The following is a 24,552-nucleotide window of genomic DNA, read 5'->3' as shown; positions in this document are numbered from 1 at the left end:
TAAAACAGGTGTTTACTAAGTTTTTCTGCTGATATAACAATTATAAATGTTCCCATGAGATAGTTTTCTCAAAAACAATGTGGCCTTGCTGACCACCGGTCTGTAACGATTTGGTGTTACAATTCGTGATTCTTTCTTACTTCGAACACAAAGCATATACTGATTACAGCCTTCAGTTTTATCTAGTTCCTCTACAGCTGCAGTGTTCACTCAACATGAGCAAGGTTATTTGCTTAAGTCTAATAACATTTCAGAATACTGTATTGTTCTATTTTCCTAACGCTAGCAAAATCATCTGTTTCTCAATGTATGAACAAGGTCATTCACTGAGCTGACCAGAAGCTAAGTCAGAAAGTACATGCAATTATTTTCAAGCCTTTAACAGAATAAATGTGTTAACCCTTTTAGGCTTCTAATGCAGCAAGCATAATGCTAAAACATATATGAATACATATTTTACTATATATGTGAATACATATTTTTCTTACATTTCCCCCTATTAACACTTTTATTCTCTTCATAAGCATAAACAGTTAATTTCTTCTCCCAACCTCTTCCACGTGGGATTTGCGGTTAGGTGAGTCATTTAGTTTAAACTTCTGAAAGCATTTCATTTTCCAGCAATTTATCAATTTCAGTGTTTTGATACAAGGTTTCAGTTACTGACATGTCTATCAATTCTTTAATCAGTTTTTTCATGCAAGGTATGCCACGACACGCACACACTCCCAACAGGAGTATCTCCACACAGATAGCTATTAATATGTTCATTATGAAGGTACCCCACCCCCCAAATAGATTCTGGAAAAAGTCCATCAGTGGGTTGGGGCCTGGTTTGGTCATGGCCGACACTTGCTGTATCACCTCAAGGTGGTCGTTTATCTTATGTTGATGATGAGGTATATACGCACAACACTCTTCTTTGATTAAAGTGCATGTACCACCTCTTGCCGCTAGGGTGAAGTCAAGAGCCATATGGTTCTGGAGCACTACAGTTCTCATAGCATTCAGTTCATCAGTTATCAATTCAAGAGCAGAAAAAGTTGCATTACTCATTACTTCGAGAAGTTTAGACAGTTTTCACAGTTCCCAAATCAATTTTGCCGCTCCATATGCTGGTAATATGCCTGCCCACGATATGACAGCATCACTCAAGTCCATGTGCGTCAGCTTGGTATCCACGGTATGATGGTCTTTCCAGCCCACCTCGATCCATCCCACTGGATCCTCAGGCTTTCTGATAACTTTCTTGGCTACATCTCGGGTATTTCAAATATTTCCCTGAGGCAAAACTGTGGTGTGTCGTATGGCCGGAACCAGGTACCCCAAAAAACAACTGCCGGACCAATTCTCAGGTAACCATTTATATGCTTTCTTACCACACACAAAATAACAATCCTCTACCTTAGTAGTTACTTTACTATGAAATGGCTGCCCTGCATGAAATATTTTCCTATCTATTACAGACAGTTGTTTAAAAAGTACAGGATTATGTTGCACTTCATCAATGGTCTTATGCATGGATTCAAGAAATGAGTCCTAATTTGAATTAAAAACTGTATTCTGTTTGCTTTGGTATAACATTTGTAATGTACAGTCACATTGCACCTGCTCCAACCCACTTGAATTGTATCATTCTTATAAAAACATACAATTCCCTTTTTGTGTCACAGGCAAATACAGTGCTACCTTATCATGTGCCTTGATAGCTATGGTCTCATAAATCAAATTTTCTCAGGTCTCATTGACCCCTAGGGGGACTGCAGTCATTAATAACCCCCCGTATGCTGTTGGTATGGCTGTGCAAATCCAGCAATTCGAAACATTAAAAGTCTCAGCATACACACGTGTAATTGCCTGATAAGTGTTAAAGTTTGGGTGCTAGTCTATGGTCGGCTCATCACATTTATTCAGTTCAGCTGGTGTGGCCAAAAAAAGGATGGGTCACAGCAAAAAGATTATTGTTGTCAATACAATTAACAGGATAACCATGCAATACTTCTGGGGTTGTTCTGCATTCCTGTTTGCTCTAGATTCTGTCATGTTCAGTCTTTCTGTGAAACAGCAATATTTTTATCTAGCTCAAAGTTTTTGCAAAGTTTACAGTGTGTCAAATGGATCCAGGAGGATTTCTCACCAATCTTGATTGCTGTGGGTGTCAACAAGAGGACCTGGTAAGGTCCCTCCCACTTTGGTGAGGTCCAGTTCTTCCGCTTGACAATCTTCACCCAGACACAGTCACCTGGGGCTACTGTCGCTTCCAATGGTTGATTTGGCTCTCTACCTGAAACAGAAGACTGCAAAAGATGTTTAGAGTTCAGCATACGTCCCATATATCTTGTTAGTGTACAGTCTGCTTCCTGGTCCGTGGGCATGAGAGATTTCCACTGACGCGTATAGTATGCCCTCCCAAATATTATCTCAAAAGGGGTCAGTCCCTTCACATTCGGAACAGTTCTCATGCTCAACAGTGCCAGGGGCAGGCAGTACACCCAATTCTTTTGTGTATCTGACATCAACTTCCTAAGCTTATTCTTTAAAATCCCATTGTGCCTTTCCACCAACCCTGCAGATTAAGGATGATATGCACAATGGTTTTTCAAAGAAATTCCAAAATATCTACTGAGTTGCTGTATAGTTTGATTTACGAAATGTGTGCCATTGTCACTGTAGATCCTTTCTGGTATACCAAATCTAGGAATAATCTCTTTAACCAGAGCCTTTGCAACCGTAGCTGCATCTGGATTTTTAGTCGGAAAGGCTTCCAGCCACTTGGAAAACATATCTACAATGACAAGGCATTAACGTTTATTTTCACATTTACTCAATTCTATGAAATCCATACAAATAGTGTGAAACGGATACGGTGGTGTAGGGAAACTCCCTTGCTTGGGCTTTAACGCCCCCTGTGCATGATGTTTGTTACAAGTGTGGCATGATAAACAAAATTTTTTTGCATAGTTCATAAATCCGTATGTAGTGAATACCCGGATGACTAACTGTACCATACCCCCTGTTGAGACATGGCATTGCCCATGGCTCAACAAAGCTGCATATCTAAACAAATTAGATGGCAATATTGGTTTTCCTTCTTTGGAGATGTACAGTCCTTCCTTGAGGAGTGCTCCTTGCCTTACCCACTTTTGTTTTTCTGCCTGTGTAGTAAGTGTTTGCATTGTTTTCAACATTTCTAAGTCTAAAATCTCAGAAGGTTGTAATTCCTTGTTCAAAAGAAATGCCTCTGAGGCTGCTTGCTTTGCAGCTGTGTCAGCTCTCGCATTGCCTTTTGAAATCCTATCTTGTTGCTTGGTATGAGCTATGCATTTACATATAGCTACTTTCTGAGGTAACTGAATTGATTCTAACAAATCTGAAATAAACTGTGCATGATTAATCGGTTTGCCAGTAGATGTCACCATTCCTCGATTTTTCCACTGTTGTGCAAAAACATGTACAGTAGAAAAAGCATACTGGCTGTCTGTAAAAATGTTCACACATTTACCCTTTGCTAAGGTACATGCTTGTGTCAAGGCAATCAACTCTGCTGCTTGTGCAGATAAGCTATGTGGTAAAGGTTTTGCTTCTATAATTTCAGTATCAGAAACTACTGCATATCCTGTTAGGTTCCATCCTGTAGGACCCTTTCTGCATGAGCCGTCCACGTAATATGTCACCTCGGCATCATCCAAGGGAGCATCCGTGAGAGCTTTTCTGGGCAGTGTCTTTTGCTCAATTACCTGCAGGCAGCTGTGCGGTGTGCCATCTGCAGGAGTTGGAAGCAAGGTAGACGGATTCAAAGTTGTACAGCGTTCAATTGTCATGTAAGGTTGGCTCAACAAGATAGTCATACAGGATAGATGCCTAGTAGGGGAAAGATATGCTATCTTCTCTTGCAGTAAAATAATCGCGACTGCATGAGGCACTCTCAATGTGAGAGGGTGGAATAATACTACTGAGGCCGAAGCCTGCACTGCCATTGTACTGCTTGTACACAGTGGGGCAAAGACCGTGCCACTGGGTCCAGTTGTGATGAATAGTAAGCAATGGGGCGTTGCTTATCCCCATGTTGTTGTGTCAATACTGACATCATATAACCTTGCCTACAATCTACGGTTTGGAAAAAACGTTTATGATAGTTTGGTAATCCTAAAACTAATGAGGATGCTATCAACGGTTTCAGTTTACAAAAAGCTAATTCTGCTTCTGGTGTCCATTGTATCAAATCTTGCACTGCCATAGGCTTCTTAAAGCTCAGGTTGGTTAACGGTGCAGATTCCAAAGCATAGTTTGGGATCCAGCTCAGACAAAAATTAGTCGTGCCAAGAAAAGACATCATTTCCTTCTTGGTTGTGGGTTTTGGTGCTTGTAAGATTGCTACTTTTCTGTCTTCATCTAATGTCCTACCCTCTTTGGATATTACATATCCAAGGTACCTAACTTGTTTTCTCCAAAGCTGCAATTTATCTTTGCTTACTTTGTGTCCTTCAGCGGCTAAGAATTTCAATAATGCTATAGCGTCTTCCTTACAATCTTGCTGGGTGGGGGCTGCCAGCAGGATGTCATCAACATAAAGTAAAATCTGACTATCTTTCGGTGGGGTAAACCCCGCCAAGTTACTTGCCATTTCTTGTGAGAGTATCATTGGACTTTCACAATATCCCTGTGGTAGTCGCGTATATGTATACCGTTTCCCCTGAAATGTAAAAGCAAACCAATACTGGCTGTCAGGGTGTATCGGTATTGAAAAGAACGCATTGCTAATATCTACCACAGAAAAATATTTTTGTTGAGGCCTTAAATCATTTAATAGGGTGTGTGGATCTGGCACCGTGGGTGCCCTTGATATTACTGCGTCATTTACAGCTTGCAAATCCTGGACCATACGCCATTCTCCATTTGCTTTCTTAACCGGGAATAAGGGTGTGTTACATGGTGAATCAGGAGATTCCACCAGTATTCCTTCCTTAAGTAAAGCTGCTATGATAGGTTTAATACCTGCTTCTGCATCTTTTCTTAAGTGGTACTGCCTTTTTTGTGGTCTAAATGCTGACTTTGGCATGATAGTAACTGGTCCTGCTGTACGAATGAGTCCTACATCTGATTTCCCTGTTGACCAGAGAGTCTCTGGTATGTCTAATAAAGCTTTTTCTTCCTCTTCTAATAAGAGTGCTTCTCAGCTGTCCCCGCTTGACTGCAAGTGTACAGCTGGGTGTGTCTGTGTTATCCAATTCAATTTCTGTCTTTGTACTCCTTGTTCTGATAGTTCTAACTCTGTCTCCTTTTCCCATTTTGTGACTTTTTCTCCTAGATCTGCCCATTTCATACTTTTGTCCTTAGTTAAACTAACATGTGGTAATCAATTTGATTTATACAGTGCCAAGAACTCCTGGGGCAATGAACAGCTGACTACACTATTCCCTTTCATGTCCCAGTACAGATTACGCAATACTAATCTGTTTGCATGGTTTTTAAACAATTCTTGCTCATATTCTTTGTCAGGTCCTGGTGTATTACAATAATACAGAGTACAGTGTAACAGATGTTGTATGTCAATGGAAAGAGAGGGGAACTTACTGATAGCTACATTCATTAACTCTCCAGTTATTGCCCCAGGACTGGTCGTAACCAAGTCCTGGCTGTACCAATAAAATGTTTCACCCTCCGATTGCACTGCAAAAGTATTAATTTGTTGCTGTGCTTCCATACCCTGCATGGTTGGGACTACTGCTATGCCAAATAGTTGCATAAGGTCTCTGCCCAAAAGGTTCACTGGGCATTTCGCAGAAACAACAATTTTACTTTTCTGGGTTAATCCTGAAACAGGATCTGTTATTGCAATATTATGGGAGAGAGGCTCCCGATACAGCTGTCCATTAGCTGCTTTCACCAATATGTAATCATGTGACTCTGAATTGCCCGGTAGTTTGGAGGGATGTACCAGGGTTCGTGATGCCCCTGAGTCACACCGATATTTGACTTCCCTCCCTTCTACCAGGAGTGTAACTTCTGGTTTTGTGTCAGCCAAATAGAGCTCCAAGCTCAATAAGCCTAGGTCTAATATTTCATTGTCTTCACTATCGGTAGCTTCCTGCATTTCCTCTATTTCTCCTAACACATTCTCTGCTCTGTCTATCACATTCTCATTTGTCCCTTCTTCGTTATTTCTATCCAGTGATTCTTGACTATCATATAGTCAGTCCTCACCCTCTTCATTTTTATCCTCCATAGCTGCCTTCTTATTTTTCTTGCAATCCCTTGCCATATGTCCCTTTTTACCGCATTTGAAACATTCCCCCCTTTTCTTTCGCCCTTCAAAGTCCTCTGATCGCTGATCAGATTGTTTGTTTCCCTGGGCATTCTTCTTGCCCTTCTTTCCGGACTGTACTAAATAAATTTCTCTGTCATCTACAGCAAATACTTGGGCTTTCTTTTTCTTTTTGTTATTAAAATGCCTTTCGGCATGCCTAGCATATTCAAGCAGTGACTGTAATCTGCTCGTGTGATGATCTACCATATGCTTCATAATAAAACTGCTTATGGGTGCAATACTGCCTTTTAAAAATGCATTCTTTAACTGCTGCCCATATGGGGAATCTTGTGTCTGGTCTTCAGGAATCTGCATTCCACAATGGTTATTAAAACATTCTAATAATCTGGCATAATACCTATCAACAGTTTCATCTTCTTGTTGGATGCATTGATTAATGCAAGTCCAGTCTGCCCTAGGCTTCCATTTCTCAGAGATTCGGTCCGTTAGACCTTTCACTCTGTTGCCTAACTCTGTGCTGCTATGTGGGAGGGGCTTAAGCGCAGCGTCACGGGGATTCCAGTTGCCACTGATCATGTGCCAATCTGGTCCTACTATTTGTCTAACTACTTTTTCTACTTCCTCTCTGTTTAAGTGATAACTTAACCTCATACCTTTCAAGTCTTCTAAAAACTTTTTAAAATTAACTTTTGGATGGGGAATTCCCTCTGTGGCTTTCCGGACATCTTCCGGTGTCCACGGTCTGTATACTAGGAGAGTTGGGTCCTGCCCTTCTTGTCCTGCCTGAGGGTTTGGTACTTCTATGAGTGGGCATATCTGCTCTTCACTCACAGATCGCGAATTTTTATTTATTTGATATAACTCAATATCCCCTCTCAAATTGCGTGTTCGAGACCTAGTCATGACAGGATCTCTGACAAACGGCTCTGCTTTTGTAACACCTCTACCTGACGGAACAGCAGGGTATCGTGGGGGTGGACCTGCCTGTTCACTCACTTCATATTCTGGCAAGGGAAGTGGAGGGACCGATGCTATAACCAAGTTATTATCCTCTTTATCTAAAAACATTGCTTTTGAATTTTTATTTATTTGTTCCCTTCGGTTCGCTTCCTCAATCCACCTGTGTGCCTGAGGAATTCCTAATTTGTGCTGTCTTTTTACCTGCCCTTTAGAATCAGTTTTGAGTTGTTTTAAAAGTTTGACAAGTGAGGCTTTTTCTAGTTTACCATCAAATTCATATTTATTAACCCACTTTGTGTAGTACTTAATGTTATCGGCACGTCGTGACTGCATGTATTCTGCATCTTCGGTTAACGGCGGATTTTGGGGTTGTTTTGCACACTTATTACCCATTTTGTCCTAACCTTATGAATGTTACTTAACCCTTCTTATTTTCGGAGATTTTATAGTCCCTTCAGACTACCTGCCTACTTATTCTGTTTCCCTGATCTATGACAAGATAGCAATTTTTCTGTCCCTGGATTTACACAAAAATCCTGACTGAACAAATACAATCAAGTCCCCAATCTAAAACAGAAAAAAGTAGAATCACCTTACCTGAGCCTCAGCAATTGATCACCTCGGTCCAATTGAAACCTGCCCGTCAGCCGCAGATCAGAAAGTGGCCGGCCTCTGTTTATATGACAATTCAGTCGGAGGTCTTTTCGAACAAGAAGAACCATTTCCGTAACTTCTTCCATACAGATTCAAGCCACCAGGCCTGTCTGATCCGGGATAACCGAGAGGTTTCCGGTCAACGAAGGACCAACTTGTCAAAGGAAAAATGAAAGATCAATGCAGCCAAGGTTCAGTTAAGGTTCCTTTATTCTTGTACAAGGAGACAAAAATGCAGTTCAGAAATTTGTCTGGCATTATACAGGAAATACTTCATTATTATACTGTTCTGTAAGACATTGCCCTCTAAGCTGACGTAGTTAAATATAACTCTAAGCATTGTTCTAAAACAGATGTTTACTAAGTTTTTCTGCTGATATAACAATTATAAATGTTCCCATGAGAAAGTTTTCTCAAAAACAACATGGCCTTGCTGACCACCCGTCTGTAACGATTTGGTGTTACAATTCGTGATTCTTTCTTACTTCGAACACAAAGCATATACTGATTACAGCCTTCAGTTTTATCTAGTTCCTCTACAGCTGCAGTGTTCACTCAACATGAGCAAGGTTATTTGCTTAAGTCTAATAACATTTCAGAATACTGTATTGTTCTATTTTCCTAACGCTAGCAAAATCATCTGTTTCTCAGTGTATGAACAAGGTCATTCACTGAGCTGACCAGAAGCAAAGTCAGAAAGTACATGGAATTATTTTCAAGCCTGTAACAGAATAAAAGTGTTAACCCTTTTAGGCTTCTAATGCAGCAAGCATAATGCTAAAACATATATGAATACATATTTTACTATATATGTGAATACATATTTTTCTTACAATAAGATTCTCATATAGCATAAAAAGTAGAAAATGTACATTATACATTCTGCATCTGATTGACTCATTGGATATAACTTATGTGTTGGTTGCTTTGCTGACATTGTATGTAAAGTAGACAGCACACTACATAAAACCTGTTTTGGTACCACCTGAAATGTAATAGCTCAGAACTATCATAACCTTGTTATTATAAGATGTGGCTCTGATAGTTAAGTGCAGACGATTAAGGTTATAAGCTATTCTTAAACTTCACCCTATGATCCCCTCAGTCTTCATTTTACTGTGTGATTCTGAGCAAAACCCAGATTCTAATCACATTCCTCAAACTTGTAAAATCAGTTGTGTCACTTGCTATGCAAAAATGTGAGAACATGGGAGAATGATCAAGAATCAGCACTTCAGATATCTAAAACATTGCTGTAACTTGCTAAAGCACTTGTTCATTATTCAGATGACAAAGAATCATTTCCTATAATACATCAACTTACGGTGCTGGAGCTGTGCTTTTGCACAAAATGTGTGATGGTAGCAACAAACCCCAGTGATACTTCACGTTATGGTGTGGGAAGTATGCTTTTACAAAGAAAATCAGATGGTAGTGTCAAATTCCAGTAATGCTTCACTTTATAGTGTGAGAGCTGTCCTTTCATGCAGAATGTGTGATGGTAGTGAGAAGCTCCACTAACATTTTGTCTTATGGTGTTGGAAGCATATTTCTCAAGTGTACCTCATTTTGAGGAATGTTCCTCATCTGGGGTCGTAAAAAGTTCATGTTCCTTGAAGTTCCACATTGAAAGGGTTTGTCGGGCATTTAATGTTAGCATCTTTTAACCTACATCAGTGGTACATAGAAATTCCTATAATACATCAAATTATGGGGCTGGAGCTGTGCTTTTGCACAAAATGTGTGACGGTAGCGACAAACCCCAGTGATACTTCATGTTATAGTATGGGAAGTATGCTTTTACAAAGAAAATCAGATGGTAGTGACAAATTCCAGTAAGGCTCTCATCCTCCTCACCTTTCCTTCCCATCTCCACTGGTGTTCCCCAAGGCTCCATCTTGGGACCCCTTTTGTTTAACATCTTCACCAATGATCTTTACACCTCATGCAAAGAAGCCTCCCTTATTCAGTATGCCGATGACTCCACACTTATATCCATCTCAAATAACATTCCTGAACTACACTTCCTGACCCAACAGGCCCTACTGTCCACTGAACAATGGCTCTCTCACAACCTATTGATCCTAAATCCCAAAAAGACCAAACTCCTACTTTTCCTTCCCCGTTCTCTTTCTCATCACAAAACCTCCTTTTTTATTACATCTTTTAACAATACAGCTATCCAACCTGACACCCACACAAAACTCCTAGGGGTCATTATCAATGAACTAAAGTTCAACCTACACATACTCCAATGTATAAAAAAAAAACAAAAAAACACAAACTAGGTCTGCTATATCAGAACAAAAAAAGTCCTAACCCCTGAATCTAGATTTACCCTGGGCCAGGCACTCCTCCTCCCCTCCCTCTTATACTCCGCCCCAGTTCTTACCAATATCCAGGCCTCCACTCTAAACAAACTCCAACAGACTTACCATAAAATAGCCAGATTCATTACTAACTCCCCATACAACTCACACCACTGCATTTCTTTAAACTCTCTTCAATGGCTTGAACTTCCCCAATTTCTGCTATCTTATCAATTTCATATGCTACACTCTATTCTTTATAAACCCTCCTCCTGTCCATCTCTATCTTCCTTAGTCTCCATCTACATCCCATCCCAGACCCTCCGTACTTCTAACCAACAATTACTTGATATCTACCACCCAAAAAGGTCAGTAGGCAAACTACTCTACAAACACCCCCTTGCCCATGCTTGGAACAAACTTCCCCTTGGCTTACGTTCAATCTCCCACACCTCACACTTTAAAAATGAACTAAAAGCTTATTTTCTCAATTCCAGAACCTGCCCTTGCCATGACCCTACCTAGTCTTCCTTCCCTTTATGTAACCTCAAAAAGACCATACTTAGTACCTCATTACACCTCTCTCTCCAATGTGTCTACTATGCATTTGCACAATTTTATACAAACAAAAAATGTTCATTGTTGACCTTTTGAACTATATCAATGTAAAATTGTTACTTGGCTTCTTTTTAATGCAACTTTAAATTTATGCATGTAACCCAACATATGTGAATATTTATGCTATAACTGCTATTATATCAATATTGTTTAAAATTGTACTTGTTTAAAATGTACTACTGGATCTTTTCTCCTCTGGTCTCCACTGAAAATGGGCCACAAGCCCAGTTGGACAAACCCAGTTAACAAATGCCAATAAATAAATAAATAAGCTGAATTATATTGTTTCATTAAAAGAACTATTCTATATGTAAAAATATCACATTTTAACCATCCTATGAGCGTCATAGTTTAAGTTTAGTAAGCCATTAGAAAGTGTGCCACATTTTGCCCATTTGTTCCACATTATGACAGTGTTCCTCATTTTGCAGATGGAAGGTTGAGAGCTATTGTTGGAGGGACACTTTCACATGGAAAATCCAAGGATAGTGAGAAACGTCTTGGTTTCATGGCTGTTACTTTGGACCCATATAACTTCTTAATCTGATTTTAGATCAGTAAAGACTCATCAGATGTAATGCTATGTACTTTTGCTCTGTGGACATAGCAGAAGTAGTAGTGCATTTTTTTCTGGCTCTTTTGGGCAGTGCTACCTAACAGCAAAGTAATATAGAATCATTAGCAGATCAGGTGTATATCATGCTAATGCTAATGTATAAATTAGTTACCAGTTTTCATAAGACCTTCAAACTTGGATATAACTGGTCATGTGCTGACGTTAGATATTATAAACAGTACACCAGTGCACACTGAGCAAATTTAACACTAGACTTCTAGAGATGAAACACTGTTACAAATTCTTGCAAATGTTTTCAGAGGCTGGCCTAACAAATGAGCCTTCATTCATACCATACTATTCCAGAAAGTCAGTCTTAAGTGGCAGAAATGGTTGATGTCATATACAAAGTGTCAGGTGCTAAGAGCAGTTTAAGAAGGTAACACACAGACAGTGATACTAATGCAGCACTTAAGATGACTAAAGCAACCATCTGAAGAGAGAGGTTGAGAATGGAATTTGTTTGCAAAGCTTTTCAGAAATGGAAAATCTTACAGTGGATATAAAGTGGACACACTCCTGTTAAAATGCTAGGTTTTTGTGATATAAAAAATGAGACCACAATAAATAATTTCAAAACTTTTCCCACCTTTAATGTGACCCATAACCTGTACAATTCAATTGAAAAACAAACAAATCTATTAGGAGAAAAAATATAAAAAATGTACTTACAATAAGCTGGTTGCATAAGTGTGCACACCTTTTAACTAATACTTTGTTGAAGCACCTTTTGATTTAATTACAGCATTCAGTCTTCTTCGGTAGGAGTCTATCAGCATGGCATATCTTGACTTGGCAATATTTGCCCAGTCTTCCTTGCAAAAGTGCTTCAAATTTGTCAGATTGTGAGGGCATCTCTTGTGCACAGTCCTCTTGAGGTCACCCCACAGATTTTCTATTGGATTTAGGTCTGGGCTCTGGCAGGCTATTCCAAAACTTTAATTTTCTTCTGGTGAAGCCATTCTTTTGTTGATTTGGATGTAAGCTTGGGGTAATTGTCACGTAGAAAGGTGAAATTCGTCTTCATCTTCAGCTTTCTAGAAGACGCCTGATGGTTTTGGGTCAAAAGTGACTGGTATTTGGAACTGTTCATAATTCCCTTCATCTTGACTAAAGCCCCAGTTCCGCTGAAGAAAAACAACCCCAAAGCATGATATTGCCATCATCATGCTTCACTGTGGGGATGGTGTTCTTTGGGTGATGCACAAGTGTTTTTGCACCAAACGTACCTTTTGGAATTGTGGCCAGAAAGTTCAACCTTGGTCTCATCAGGCCATAACCCAATTTCCCACATGTTTTTGGGAGACTTGATGCATTGTTTAGCAAATTTTAGCTGGGCCTGGATGTTTTTCTGTGTAAGAAAAGGCTTCCGTCTTACAACCCTACCCCATAGTCCAGACATATGGAGAATATGGGAGATTGCTGTCACATGTAGTACACAACCAGTACTTGCCAGAAATTCCTGCAGCTCCTTCAGTGTTGTTGTAGGCATCTTGGCAGCCTCCCTGACCAGTTTTCATCTCATCTTTTCATCAATTTTGGAGAGACATCCAGTTTTTTGCAACATCACTGTTGTATCACATTTTCTCCACTTTTTGATGACTGTCTTCACTGTGTTCCATGGTATATCCAATGCTGTGGAAATGTTCTTGTACCCTTCTCCTGAATGATACCTTTCAACAATGAGATCCCTTTGATGCCTTGTAAGCTCTCTGCGAACCATGGCTTTTGGTGCAGCAGGCAACTGAGTAAATGTCAGGAAAATCCGACTAGGACAGCTGAACTTTATTTGTGGTTAATCAGAGTCTCTTTAATTGATGGCAGGTGTGTACCCAAGAAGACTGAATGCTGTAATTAAATCAAAAGGTGCTTCAACAAAGTATTAGTTTAAGGGTGTGCACATTTACGCAACCAGCATATTGTACATTTTTTATTTTTTCTTCTAACAGATTTGTTTGTTTTTCAATTTAATTGTACAAGTTATAGGCCACATTAAAGGTGGGAAAAGTTTTGAAATGATTTATTGTGTTCTCATTTTTTTATATCACAAAAACCTGGCATTTTAACAGGGGTGTGTACACTTTTTATATTCACTGTATATGAACTGTTAAGAAAATTATTTCAAGCTCACTACTGAGCACCAGAGAAAGAGATAACTGTAAATGAAGGAAGGAAAGACAGACCATTATATGGTTCTGGGAAGTTACCCAGCTGTACTCCAGATTAAGTCCTGTTGACTGGAATGAAAAACAAACACTATCTCAAATCAGTAGAAGTAAGAGCTGAAGGAGTGATTGTGGATACAGTTCTTCTGTTTCCATGGCTGTCTGACAGTTCTGTGGATGTTCCATATCTGTACTTAAAGTATGTTATGCATAATACTGCAATATTTGTATTGTGACTGCATTTGTTTTTTGAAGAAAACCAGTTTAGTGTCCAGTGCAATTGACTTTTCATCTCTTATATAGAAAAATGGGCATGAACCCCATTTTTGCCAGCATGGTTTTGTTTCTTTTTACACCTACCTTACCCTTGTCATTAAAATGTAAATGTATAGTACTCAAATAGTATTAAAGAAAAAAAAATCTGATTTGCACTTGCTTAGTTAACTACTGTGTTGTCTGTTAAGGACTACAAGTCCCAGAAGCTACTGCTCTTGTTTACTGTTCAAGGAAGTCCTCTAAGTGCATGCAGCAGGTTTCACTTTCATTTCAAATTGTGACTTTGTCATCCTTTAGACAAGTGAGAAACACTGCCTTTGACTGAAAGTCTTATAAATATTTGAATAATTTATTTTTGAATGTAATTTGTAGTTTTCTTGTCTACACAGGAGAGAAAGATGTCAAAACTGGAGTTAGACCCTGCAGCAAAGAAGCAGGTACAACTGTGCTAACTTGTTCTTATTTATGTGTATGTGCGTACGTATATCTGTACAGCAGTCTATAACAGAAAAACAAAGAAAGATTCTTGTGTTGTGTGTGTGTGTGTCTGTAATGGATAAAAATTCCACTAGGTATCAGTTGCTCTTTAAAGAAGTTTTTGGCTGATAAAACTCTGTACTTTAACATGCAGATTACTCACTGTTGGCCTGTTAGTTGGGCCAGATCCTTTTTGTGGACTTATACACCCTCTGCTTTGTCCTTTTACCACTGCGGAGAAGAATTAAAAGTATTTTTGCATGCCGTTGAAATGATTCTTTTTGTGAAGTGTGGAGATTGTTAGGCCTGTCTTAGTACATGCTGTCTAGACCAGTCAGAATGATAGTGAGTGGCAGATGTGGCAAACTTTTGGAACTTCTTATTATAGATACAGAGATTCAGAACTGAAAATATAAGTGTAAATTTTATTAAACGTCTAAAAGTGACCAGCGACTTGACTAAAAGTAATCCGTGCTTCAGGTGCTGTCTTCTTAGCTAGTTACTTTTGGATGTTAAAAAAATAAAAATTTTAATTTGTTTATATTTTCAGCTCTGAGACTTTGCGTGTGTAATGGATGTTACATTTATTAGAAGGGTGGATGAATTTGTGAAAGCAGCTATGTTTGGGATCTGCTTTTTAGTCTTTGGAAGGGATGCAGTTTACAGATGAAGTATTCAAGTATTTTTCTTTTTGCTGACTGTACTGTGGGGATTTGGGAAGTACCTGCCCTTCCTTGTTTCTGCAGCATGGTCTTTCCAGAAACTGCAGTAATATCTGACCTGCCAACTGATGAAGAAACAGAAAGGAAAATGCATTAGCTGTATCTTTTAAACCACAATTTTAATTTATGCTTTCTCTCTTGTTACCACCTGTCTTTTCTTGTGTTTGCACAATGGGATATGTATGTTCCTGTTGTGTGTGTTTGCTCATAGATCTGTACACTGAGGGTATTTGGATTTCAGGTCCTTGCCTTTTCCACAAACTGTTTCAGTAGATCCTTGTACTTGACTAATTGCCAAACATATAAGTGCTTCTCTTTAGTCTTGACTCAGTCTTTTAGACGTTATGACTACCACTTATCTTTGATATAACCAGATCAGCGTACTTATTGGTACCACTCCTTACCTGTAACTTCTCAGACCAGTTTCTGTCTTTGATAGCAGACCAGGATCTACAATTAGGAATGCTGTGTAAGGGTCATGTCTTCCACTGACAGCTGAATTTCATCCATGGTTATGCTTTTCCAAAGATAGATGAAAGCAGCAGTTATGTGCTTACTGCCCTTTTAACCTCATTTTTCTGTACGTGGTAGGTACGTCTGTACCCCTCTTACAAGATACAGAGCACTGTTAAAGTACAAGTTGTTTGTTATCTAGGTAGGTGGGATGGATCGATGGCCTTTTGAAACTCAGTGTGTCCACAAAGCATTACATTAATGTTAGACAGAAGTAATGTGTAACATTATATGTATGTTATACAGACAGTTAATTAAGCAAGCAGCTTGTGCTGTTTAACTTCTCTGTTTTAAATTTCTTTTGTTCTCTTTCATTCTTGCAGTCATATTTAATTCCTAGTGCTGTGTTTCATACTGAAAGCAGAGCAGTAATGGGGCCTGTAGTCATTTCTGTAACTAATCCAGCATGTGTGAATAGGTGAATGGGGGATTGAAACCATTCTTTTAGATACGTGCCAGTAAGGTTTCCTTTCATTAGTGTTTTTTTTTTTTTTTGGATTCGCAAGCAGTATTATTAACTGCAAATGAAAATGTTATTGTATAAGATCTGTGTTCATTTTTGATATTTTGGGTTTAATGTAAAGGTCAACAATTAAATAAAACTGCAGTATAAACGTACTGTTAATTCAGTGTGTTGTATTAAAAAAAAAATACCCTGGGCCACTGCAAAACTTTGTGAGGCTGTTGTGGATACAAAGGTGCCTCCCAAGAAGGTACAGGGTGTTCTCACAAGAAAAATCAAAGGGATTCAAAGGCTTGTCTTTTAGTTAAAGACTACAGCAGCTCTGTTTTTCTCCTGTCTTGTTGCTTTCTTAAAGGAGACGTGTCTGACATACAGAGCGTTAAATGACTCCTTAATGTTTGAAACCCGTTGCATAGAATACCCCTCCCATGGATGGCATGTACCCAAGAGGATAGTCAGCCTCAGTAAAAATTAATATCGACCATACCATGGAACATGACCCCTTCATATCACAAAGACGTTCACTCCTGCAGGAGTACAGTCTCAGCTTATCAGTTGATACGTCCTAGAAGATGCATAACTACATAAGCACCTGCAGGCTCCAACATGTAATTGAGGGTATTAGGCTCCCTGATAGCCTTGAGCTTGTTCAACCCTATGAGCCTGTATAATGAGTTAATGTCAGTAATGAATGGTTGCAAGGTCAGCCTTAGCAACTGCAGGGTCCAGTTTGGACCATTTTGTGGTGCCCTTCATCTGATCTTCCCCAACTACCACTCCAGTCTTGCCCTCATGCTGGCTTCCTGGACTTAAGACCATTTCATTTTGGGTATCGGGAATATATACTACTACCTTGCATTAAAAATAAAACAATATGTTTGTTTATTAGCTTGTATTTTGTCATAAGATATGTTGCAGAAGTAAACTGCTGGACTCCTATACTTTCCCCAGATTCAACATCTCCAGTAGTTCCTCTCTGTGTCTACTTAGTTCATTCGGGCACACTGTGAGGTGCCTTTTTTGATGGTCCACTGAAGCCTTTTGTGTACGTGGTGCTTCATCTAGTTAATGTACATTGGCTTACCTGTTAATATTTTCCCATACTCCTGTAGTACTGCCCTGATCCCCCGAAACTGCATATGAGAAGCTACCCCCTCCCCTAGGTACTACTACCTTTTTCTCTCTTTTGTTTCATTGAATCAGTGTGCTATAATACTTTTTTAGCTGTTGACAAGGATTGATATATGTGTGTATGGTGGTTCCTTTAAAACAGAGATTGATTGACTGACTGATTTTTATTTGTTGTGTATCTTTGTCACCAGCCATACCAGACAGTTTATATGGGTGTCTTTTTACTCCTTTATTTACTTGCTGTAGTACACTGAGAATAACCTTGATGATATTTACTTATTGTATGTTGTCGTTATTACATTTGTTTTAGAGCATCCATTTTGTATAAGTATCTTTTAATCTACTTTATTATGATTGCATCTTATATCTGGTTGACAGCATCACGTGTAAATAAAAAAAAAAAAAAATGATGTCGCCCATAAAGATTTCACACTACAACTTTGAAATGACTCCCATATGGATGTCACTATTTACCATTATTTACTATTAAAGGACCGATACTGGTCATCACAGCACTCCAGTGTCCTCTGAAAGGACCCTTTTGTTGCCATCTGGCCACCAGCTTAAAATGTCAGAAAACATTTCAAGGGGATCTGTTTGTTTCTTCTATTTTTCCATTTAACCTTACAATAATTGCTGGAAAAAGGGGAGAGGGCACTATTCTAGGCCAAATATTGTAGATTTTACAACTGAGTTACTCTTAAAGTCAGTAGTGTAGAGCACAGCTTAATAAGAACTTCTGTTAATTAAAGAGTACACTGGTCCTGCAAGTTTTTGTTTACAATTTTCTTTATAAAAGTCAGAAAAAAATAGCAAGTAACATCAAATGTTAATTGTAGGAATCAACCAATAACCAGATTTCTATGTGGCTAGCTCCTATTTTGTGTGGTAGTCCTTTCTAGGTAAATATGTGTGAACTGATACTATATTTGTCTCCCCTCATTGCGTGCTGCAACACACCTGTGGCTAGTTCACTTCGACTGGGATGTTCTCAGGTGATTCTTCACGTGTTGGTGAAGGCCTACAACAGCACATATTTTTTATAGGATTTTACTGCACATTTCCTTTACTGGCTCTTCAAAGGAAGATCACTAGATTATACGAGGTCTGGATAATTGTGTATATATTTACTTGATAACCAGGATAGTTACTGGATTGAAACCCTGGACCTTTTTCAGCTTATTGCCTATTAAATGACTAACTTTTCGTAAGAGTAAACAGTATTAGTAACAGATATTCCATATGAAAACAAAGAAACAAATAGTTGTAGCATGTCACCGGTGAAAGTTAATGTAGAAGAAAAGTAACATGAATTATGTAAGTAAACTACACGTTAGACTTCACACTGGTAAATAAATCTAAGCAGCAGTATTAATATTACTGTCGTTTGGCAGAAGAGAAATGGTGTGTAACTCCTTAACACAAATCAGTATCTACAAAAGCCGTTGTAGTTGTTTGTATAAAATGATCTAGCATCTCAAGTAGAACATAAGGTATCGGTAGAAAAGGGCTAGGTGCCACCATTTTGATAGGACAAAAAAAACATTTATTTAAGGTACTGAGATTCGTTTTGTATTTGTCTAATAGGAGGCTCACTAGGTGAAGTAATTTCACATTCAAAGGCCCTGCTTGGTGGTAGGACTCCCAAAAGAGTATAAGATGTGAGGGCATTTCTATCATATTCCAGCACTATGTCCAGAGCATCAGGAACACCTGCTCAGTATTCCTTCCCACGTTTTGAACAGAAATAAAAATATGTTCAGCATATCCATTGTTAATGGTAGTATTATAAATGTGTTCAGTACATTTAGGCTATGGATGTTATCAAAAATGTATTCTCACTGGTAAGTCTTCTCCATGCTGCAAACAGAAGGATGAAGGTCTGAGTGTAACCTAGACAACCATGGAGTTTATGACCTGGATGCTGGAGGAGCCAATGAGGGACAATAGGAGTGAGTGGGTGATGCCAGTTACCCTGCATGGATGAGGAATGCAGCTGGGCTTGCTGCTATACTGACACCTAGTGGAGTATCTCCTGACTGTGACTATGCCAGCAACAGTTCGGCCACAAGTTGGGAGGGTGGCCTAATGGTTAAGGTGTTTGCCTTACAAACACAAGGTGCAGGGTTTGAGTCTCACAAGGGATAATTGGCTAGGCTTGAAATGGCTTGCAAGGGCAGTTAGCCTAGTACTAATCTATGAACCTAATCTATGAACCTATGAACAAAAAAAGAAGAGTACACTCCAAACACAGCATGCTGTAGCTAGAGTCTGGCATACATGGTAGAGCATATTTTCAGGAGGCACGTATTGTGGGCTGAATCCATTATAAAAAGTGTTAATTTTCTATACACTATCTTGTATATAGCCTGTAATTTTGATTTTTCTTTCTTTATCTGTAATATCCAATTTAAATATAGGTTCATAGGTATGTACTAGGCTAATGGCTCTGGAGCCTTTACAAGCCTAGCCCATAGGATTACCCTGGCATTGTGCCACCTGACATTATTTCCCAGTGCCTTTGTCGAGTAGAGCCACTGGAGTGATCCCCAGGGTGAAGTTTCTGTTTCCCATCCACTCATCAAGATTTCTTTTGAAGAGGGCCAGTGAGGTGCTCTGTTTGACATGTATGGGAAGTCTGTTCCATAGCATAGGCTGTCTCTGGGTTATGAAATTGTCCCTCCAGCATGTTCTGTTGATTGTGGTAATGAGGTTGAAGTCTCTGGAGCATGTGGTGTGGAGGGATTGGGATTTCTTTAGATGTAGCATTTCTAATAGAGCTGGGTCAGACATGGCTTTGTAGGTCAAGCAGAAATCGCTTCTAAGTAGGCGATGTGAGACAGAGAATAGTTGGGAGTTTTTTGAGTGTGTCCATATAGGACAAGTGCTTGAGGCCTAGAATCATCTTTGTGAGGTACTTTTGCGGCCTCTCCAGTTGTTGCAGGGTTCTAGTGAAGTACAATTCAAATGGGGCATTGTACTTGATGATTGGCCTAATGAGGGAAGAGTAGAGGGTGACAATGACCTCTTTCTTCCTGGATGCAAAACCCTTAGTAATGAGATGTGCCACATAGAATGACTTTCTGACCACAGTGGCAATGTAGTGGTCAAAGGAGAGGTTACTGTCAACCTGTGTTCCCAGATCAAACTGTGTTCCCAGATCTCTTATAACACATTTTGTGTTCAGTGGACTACCATTGATGTGGTAATTTATGGGAACCAAGTTTTTCCCAAAGGAGATGACGACATATTTTTGGCATTGAGCTTAAGGCCATGGTTCTGACACCAGTTGTTGGTCTCAGTGAGGCCTTTCTGCAGGATGTCAACATCACTCGGGGAGTTAATAGCTCCCAACTTGCAATCATCTGTGAACTTTGTCAGCCAGAGTCCCTTCGTGTTGGTCTGGACTTCTGAGAAGTAGTTACCAAACAGCAGAGGACCCAGGACCGAACCCTGTGGGACTCCACTCGTGTCAGCTACTTTCACACTGTGGGCTCTATCTGTGAGCCAGTTTTCAACCCACCAAGTGATATAGGGGTTGATGCCAGCTTAGTGAGTTTTTCTATGATTCCTGAGTGGGGAATGGTATCAAAGGCATTGGCCAGATCAGGGTAGGCTATGTGAACCACCTTGCCCTCATCCACAGCTCTGGTGACTGACTCAAAGAAGTTGACCAGGTTGAGCAGGCATGATCTACCCTTCACAAAACCAAACTGTGTGGGATCCAGAGTTTGGAGATTCCCTAGATCCTTGTTTATTAGGTCCATGATGATGCGTTCCATAGCTTTGCATATCAGACTCATCAGGCTAATGGGGTGATAGCTCCCAGGGTCTGTAGTCACTCCTCCTTTGTGGAGAGAGATGACTGTAGCAGGGGGCTATTCAGTAGGGACAAAGCCTGAGGTGAGGCTGTGATTGAACAGGGCACACAGGTGTGGTGCCAGTTCACTCTGTAGTTCATGTAGAACACAGCCAGGGATATTGTCAGGTCCCATATAAGCTGTATTCTTGGCTTTGGACAGTGCTGTTTTAACCTGTTGAGCAATAATACTGGGTGCCTGGAAATCTACTGGTATTGTGATTGGTCCTTTGAGGGGGGAAGGGGTAAAGTTGGCACTGAATCTGTCTGCCAGTGTATTGGAGGTACCATTGTGCAGTAGCTCAGAGCAAATCTGGGTATTGCTGTGGAGATTCTTTACATAACTATAGAAGGCCTTGTGGTTGTCTTTACTATCTGGTGCAATTCTGTTTTCACAGCTGACTTTAGAGGATTTGATGAGGGATCTCAACTTTTTGTTGAGGCTGATAAGAGAGTTTTTCCAGTCTCTGGACTTCACCTTATTCCACATCAGTTTCTTCCTTCTGTTGTAGAGTTTGTTTATGGCAGGGGACCACCAGATTGTGTTCCTTTTTTTGGAGGAGAGGGTCTTGGTTCTATTGGGTATGGTGAGATCCATGCATTTGTATACGTGTTCATTAAATCACGCCAAAAACAACAAACTAAATCCACAAAGTGTCACCAGCAGCTGGAATATTCCGTGTTCCTACAGTGCATTGGTGTATGATTCGGCAGTCATGCAATTACTCATTTGCATGGGTGCCGTGAAGTTAGCCACCTCTGTGTTTAGGATCCCAAAGTTAGCTTTGGAGAAGTATTTCATTGTGGTTACCTTTGCGGGGGGGGGATTTCCAATGTGATTAGCTTGTGGTCGGATCTAACCAGGGAGGAGTTGCTATTGGTGTAGAGCAACAGTCGCCCATGTTAGTAATGACCAGGTGAAGGATGTTGCTCCCTCTAGTGGGGGTAAGAATGAGCTGGTCCAGAGCATTGGAATTAATGAATTCCAGGAAACGTTGGGGAAGTGTATTGGTACATGAATAGTTTACCCAGTTAATGGAGGGGTAGTTGAAGTCGCCCAGGATGAGTGTGTTAGGTTGTACCCTAATATTCTCCAGGGTGCTTAGGAACGTGGAGTGTGAGTCTTCGGACATGGCTGGGGACCTATAGCAGGCTACGACCTGAATCACTGTCTTACCCAATGTTAGCTGCACCTGAAATATCTCTGATGTGTCATGTTGGGCTACCAGTCTGGAGGTGTGTGCATTCTTTACGAATATGCAAACACCTCTGCCTTTCTTTGGGGCCGAAAGGTGTTGAATGAGTTATAGCCTGCTAATGCAGGGATGCTTTCTGCTGCTTTGAACCAGGTGTCTGTTACAACACAAATGTCAGTGTTCTCCATTTTAAGGAGTGCTTCGAGCGAGTGCATTTTGAGATTTAGACTTCTAGCATTGAGCAGCATGACCCTCAGATTGCATTTGTTTGTAGCTGTTACAGTGGTAATTTGGGTCTTTGGAACACAGCCTAAAAAAGGCACTATAGGGGTGGCAAGAGCCTTGGCCAGTATCCAGAAGCCCAGGGGTGACAGATGCAGGCCATCTCTGGCAAAGCATTGAGGTCTGTCAGTCATGTCATCCCAGGCAGACAGATACTGGATCCCCTTGGAATGACACCAGAAACTTAGCCAATTGTTGAACTCAATCATTTTCTGCTTGTATTGTGGTATCATTCTGGGTGATGGTAGGATGCTGCTCAGAGCTAGTGTCATACCCACCTGGGCTACATAATCTGAGAGCTCCTCCATGTCTCTTTTCATGTAGTCCAAGGAGGTACATCTCAGGTCATTCACACCCACATGTACAATGACAGAGTCATATTTGTATCTGTTGTTGAGGGACCTGAGTGCATGCATTATGTAGTGGATCCTGGAACCTGACAGGTAGCTGACTGTTACTTTCTCCTTATTCAACCTAGTAAGTGGACATCAGTGTGCCTCACTATTGAGTCACCTATGACTAGTGTGTTGGGCATGTTGTTTTGCCTTAGGGGTTTGGTTGAGTGGCACGTTATTTAGGAGAGTTATGTGTCTCGTGATTTGTGTTGTGGTGGTCATAGGTTGGTATTAGGCTATCGGCCCTAGGGCCTATACAAGCCTAGCCATAACAATTCCCTGGCTATTTCTTCCCACATTATTTACTTCCCTGGACCCCTCTCTAGTAGGGCGACTGACGTGATCCCGGGGTGAATTTCCTTTCTCCCATCCAATCGTCAAGGTTCCTTTTGAAGAGGGCCAAAGAGGCGCTCTGCTTGACATGTATGGGTAGTCTATTCCAGAGTCTGGGGAGTGTCTGGGTCAGGAACCTATCCCTCCAGCATGTTTTGTTTATTGTGACGACAAGGTTTAGATCCCTAGAGTGTGTGGCACTGAGAGATTGGGATTTCTTTGTGTAGCATGTCCAACAGCTCTGGGTTTTACATGGCCTTGTATGTTAAGCAGAGATCGCCTCTGAGTAGACAGTATGCGACATTTCTGCTTGGAGGCCTCTGCTGTTTGGGTAGATTTTTATTGAGAGCCTCTGTGAAGGTGGGTGTGTGATTTGTGTTTTTATGTGAAGGCTGTGCTGGTGTGTGTTCTGGAGGGCTGTGTGTTCCATGTGGTGTGGTGCAAGTGTTGACCTTCTCCTCTTGACCAGCTATTCCAGTCTTGGCTGGAGAGTGCGTGGCTTCCAATTTGGATATATAAGTGCATCTCTTGCAAGTCTGAGTGTTGGGAGGTAAGAGGAGAGGGTTGTCAGTGTACATGAGGCAGTTGCTACATTGCCTCAGGATGCCCAAGTTCACCAGGTTAATAGGAGAAAGCACAGGGAACTGACCTATAGACATGCCTGGAGGGGTGGGCATTAATAATTATTACTGCAGCTGTTTCCTTGTAGAACGTTTAGTGCTGGTAGCACTTTTTTGTGCTACAGTAATTGCTACAAGAAGTCTGGTAAAGTGCTAGACTAATAAGTTAGTAAAAGTGCAGGAGAGGAGAGAACTAGCAGATCTAAGGGAAAAATTGAAGGGAAGACTTTTTGGCACCACTCAGAAGCTTACAAACAGTCCTGGATACAGCAAATTTGTATCTGGACTAGACTAGTTACAGGAAAGGTGGGAAACAGGCGCAAACATGGGCATTTAAACCAGTAAGTTGAAAGAGATGGAAAAACTTCCCAAACAGCCAATAAACTACAATTTCTGGGCCAGAAACCACTCCTCTTGTGGTAGATAGGCTACCTAGTGCTTACCAGTCCCACTGATAAGCTAGAAGACTTCTTTCCAACACAGAAAGGCTTGTGGAGGTGGGGCTCAGAAGCTTACAAACAGTCCTGGACACTGCAAATCTGTATCTGGACTAGACTAGTTACAGGAAAGGCAGGAAACAAGCTTAGAACTTTTTTTTTTTTTTTTTTTTTTTTTTTACAGAAAAGCAGCTAAACAGCACTAAAAACAATTCAAATGCAGTGCAAGCTAGAACACATGAGTTGTAGCAATATTAA

At 40.3% G+C, this 24,552-nt stretch overlaps 1 protein-coding gene across 2 annotated transcripts in view; it reads left to right on the top strand.

The window, feature by feature from the left end:
* Positions 1 to 14,079: 14,079 nt before the first annotated feature.
* The window catches only part of PSME1 (proteasome activator subunit 1), a 150,959-nt gene continuing 140,486 nt past the window's right edge, over positions 14,080 to 24,552 (top strand). Inside the window, exons 1-2 of one of the 2 annotated variants that reach the window (XM_044058754.1) lie at positions 14,080 to 14,167; positions 14,256 to 14,303. In XM_044058754.1, coding sequence (XP_043914689.1) covers positions 14,114 to 14,167; positions 14,256 to 14,303 — 102 coding nt within the window. In that variant the 5' untranslated portion in view covers positions 14,080 to 14,113. Of the gene's footprint in view, positions 14,168 to 14,238; positions 14,304 to 24,552 lie in introns of both variants that reach the window. The other variant, XM_044058755.1, reaches the window with a different exon arrangement.

The sequence above is a fragment of the Protopterus annectens genome, chromosome 16.part0, assembly GCF_019279795.1.
Source record: "Protopterus annectens isolate FY-2018-M chromosome 16.part0, PAN1.0, whole genome shotgun sequence".
NCBI lineage: Eukaryota > Metazoa > Chordata > Ceratodontiformes > Protopteridae > Protopterus > Protopterus annectens.
Note: the sequence above shows the minus strand (reverse complement) of the source record. Positions and strands in the feature narration are given on the sequence as shown.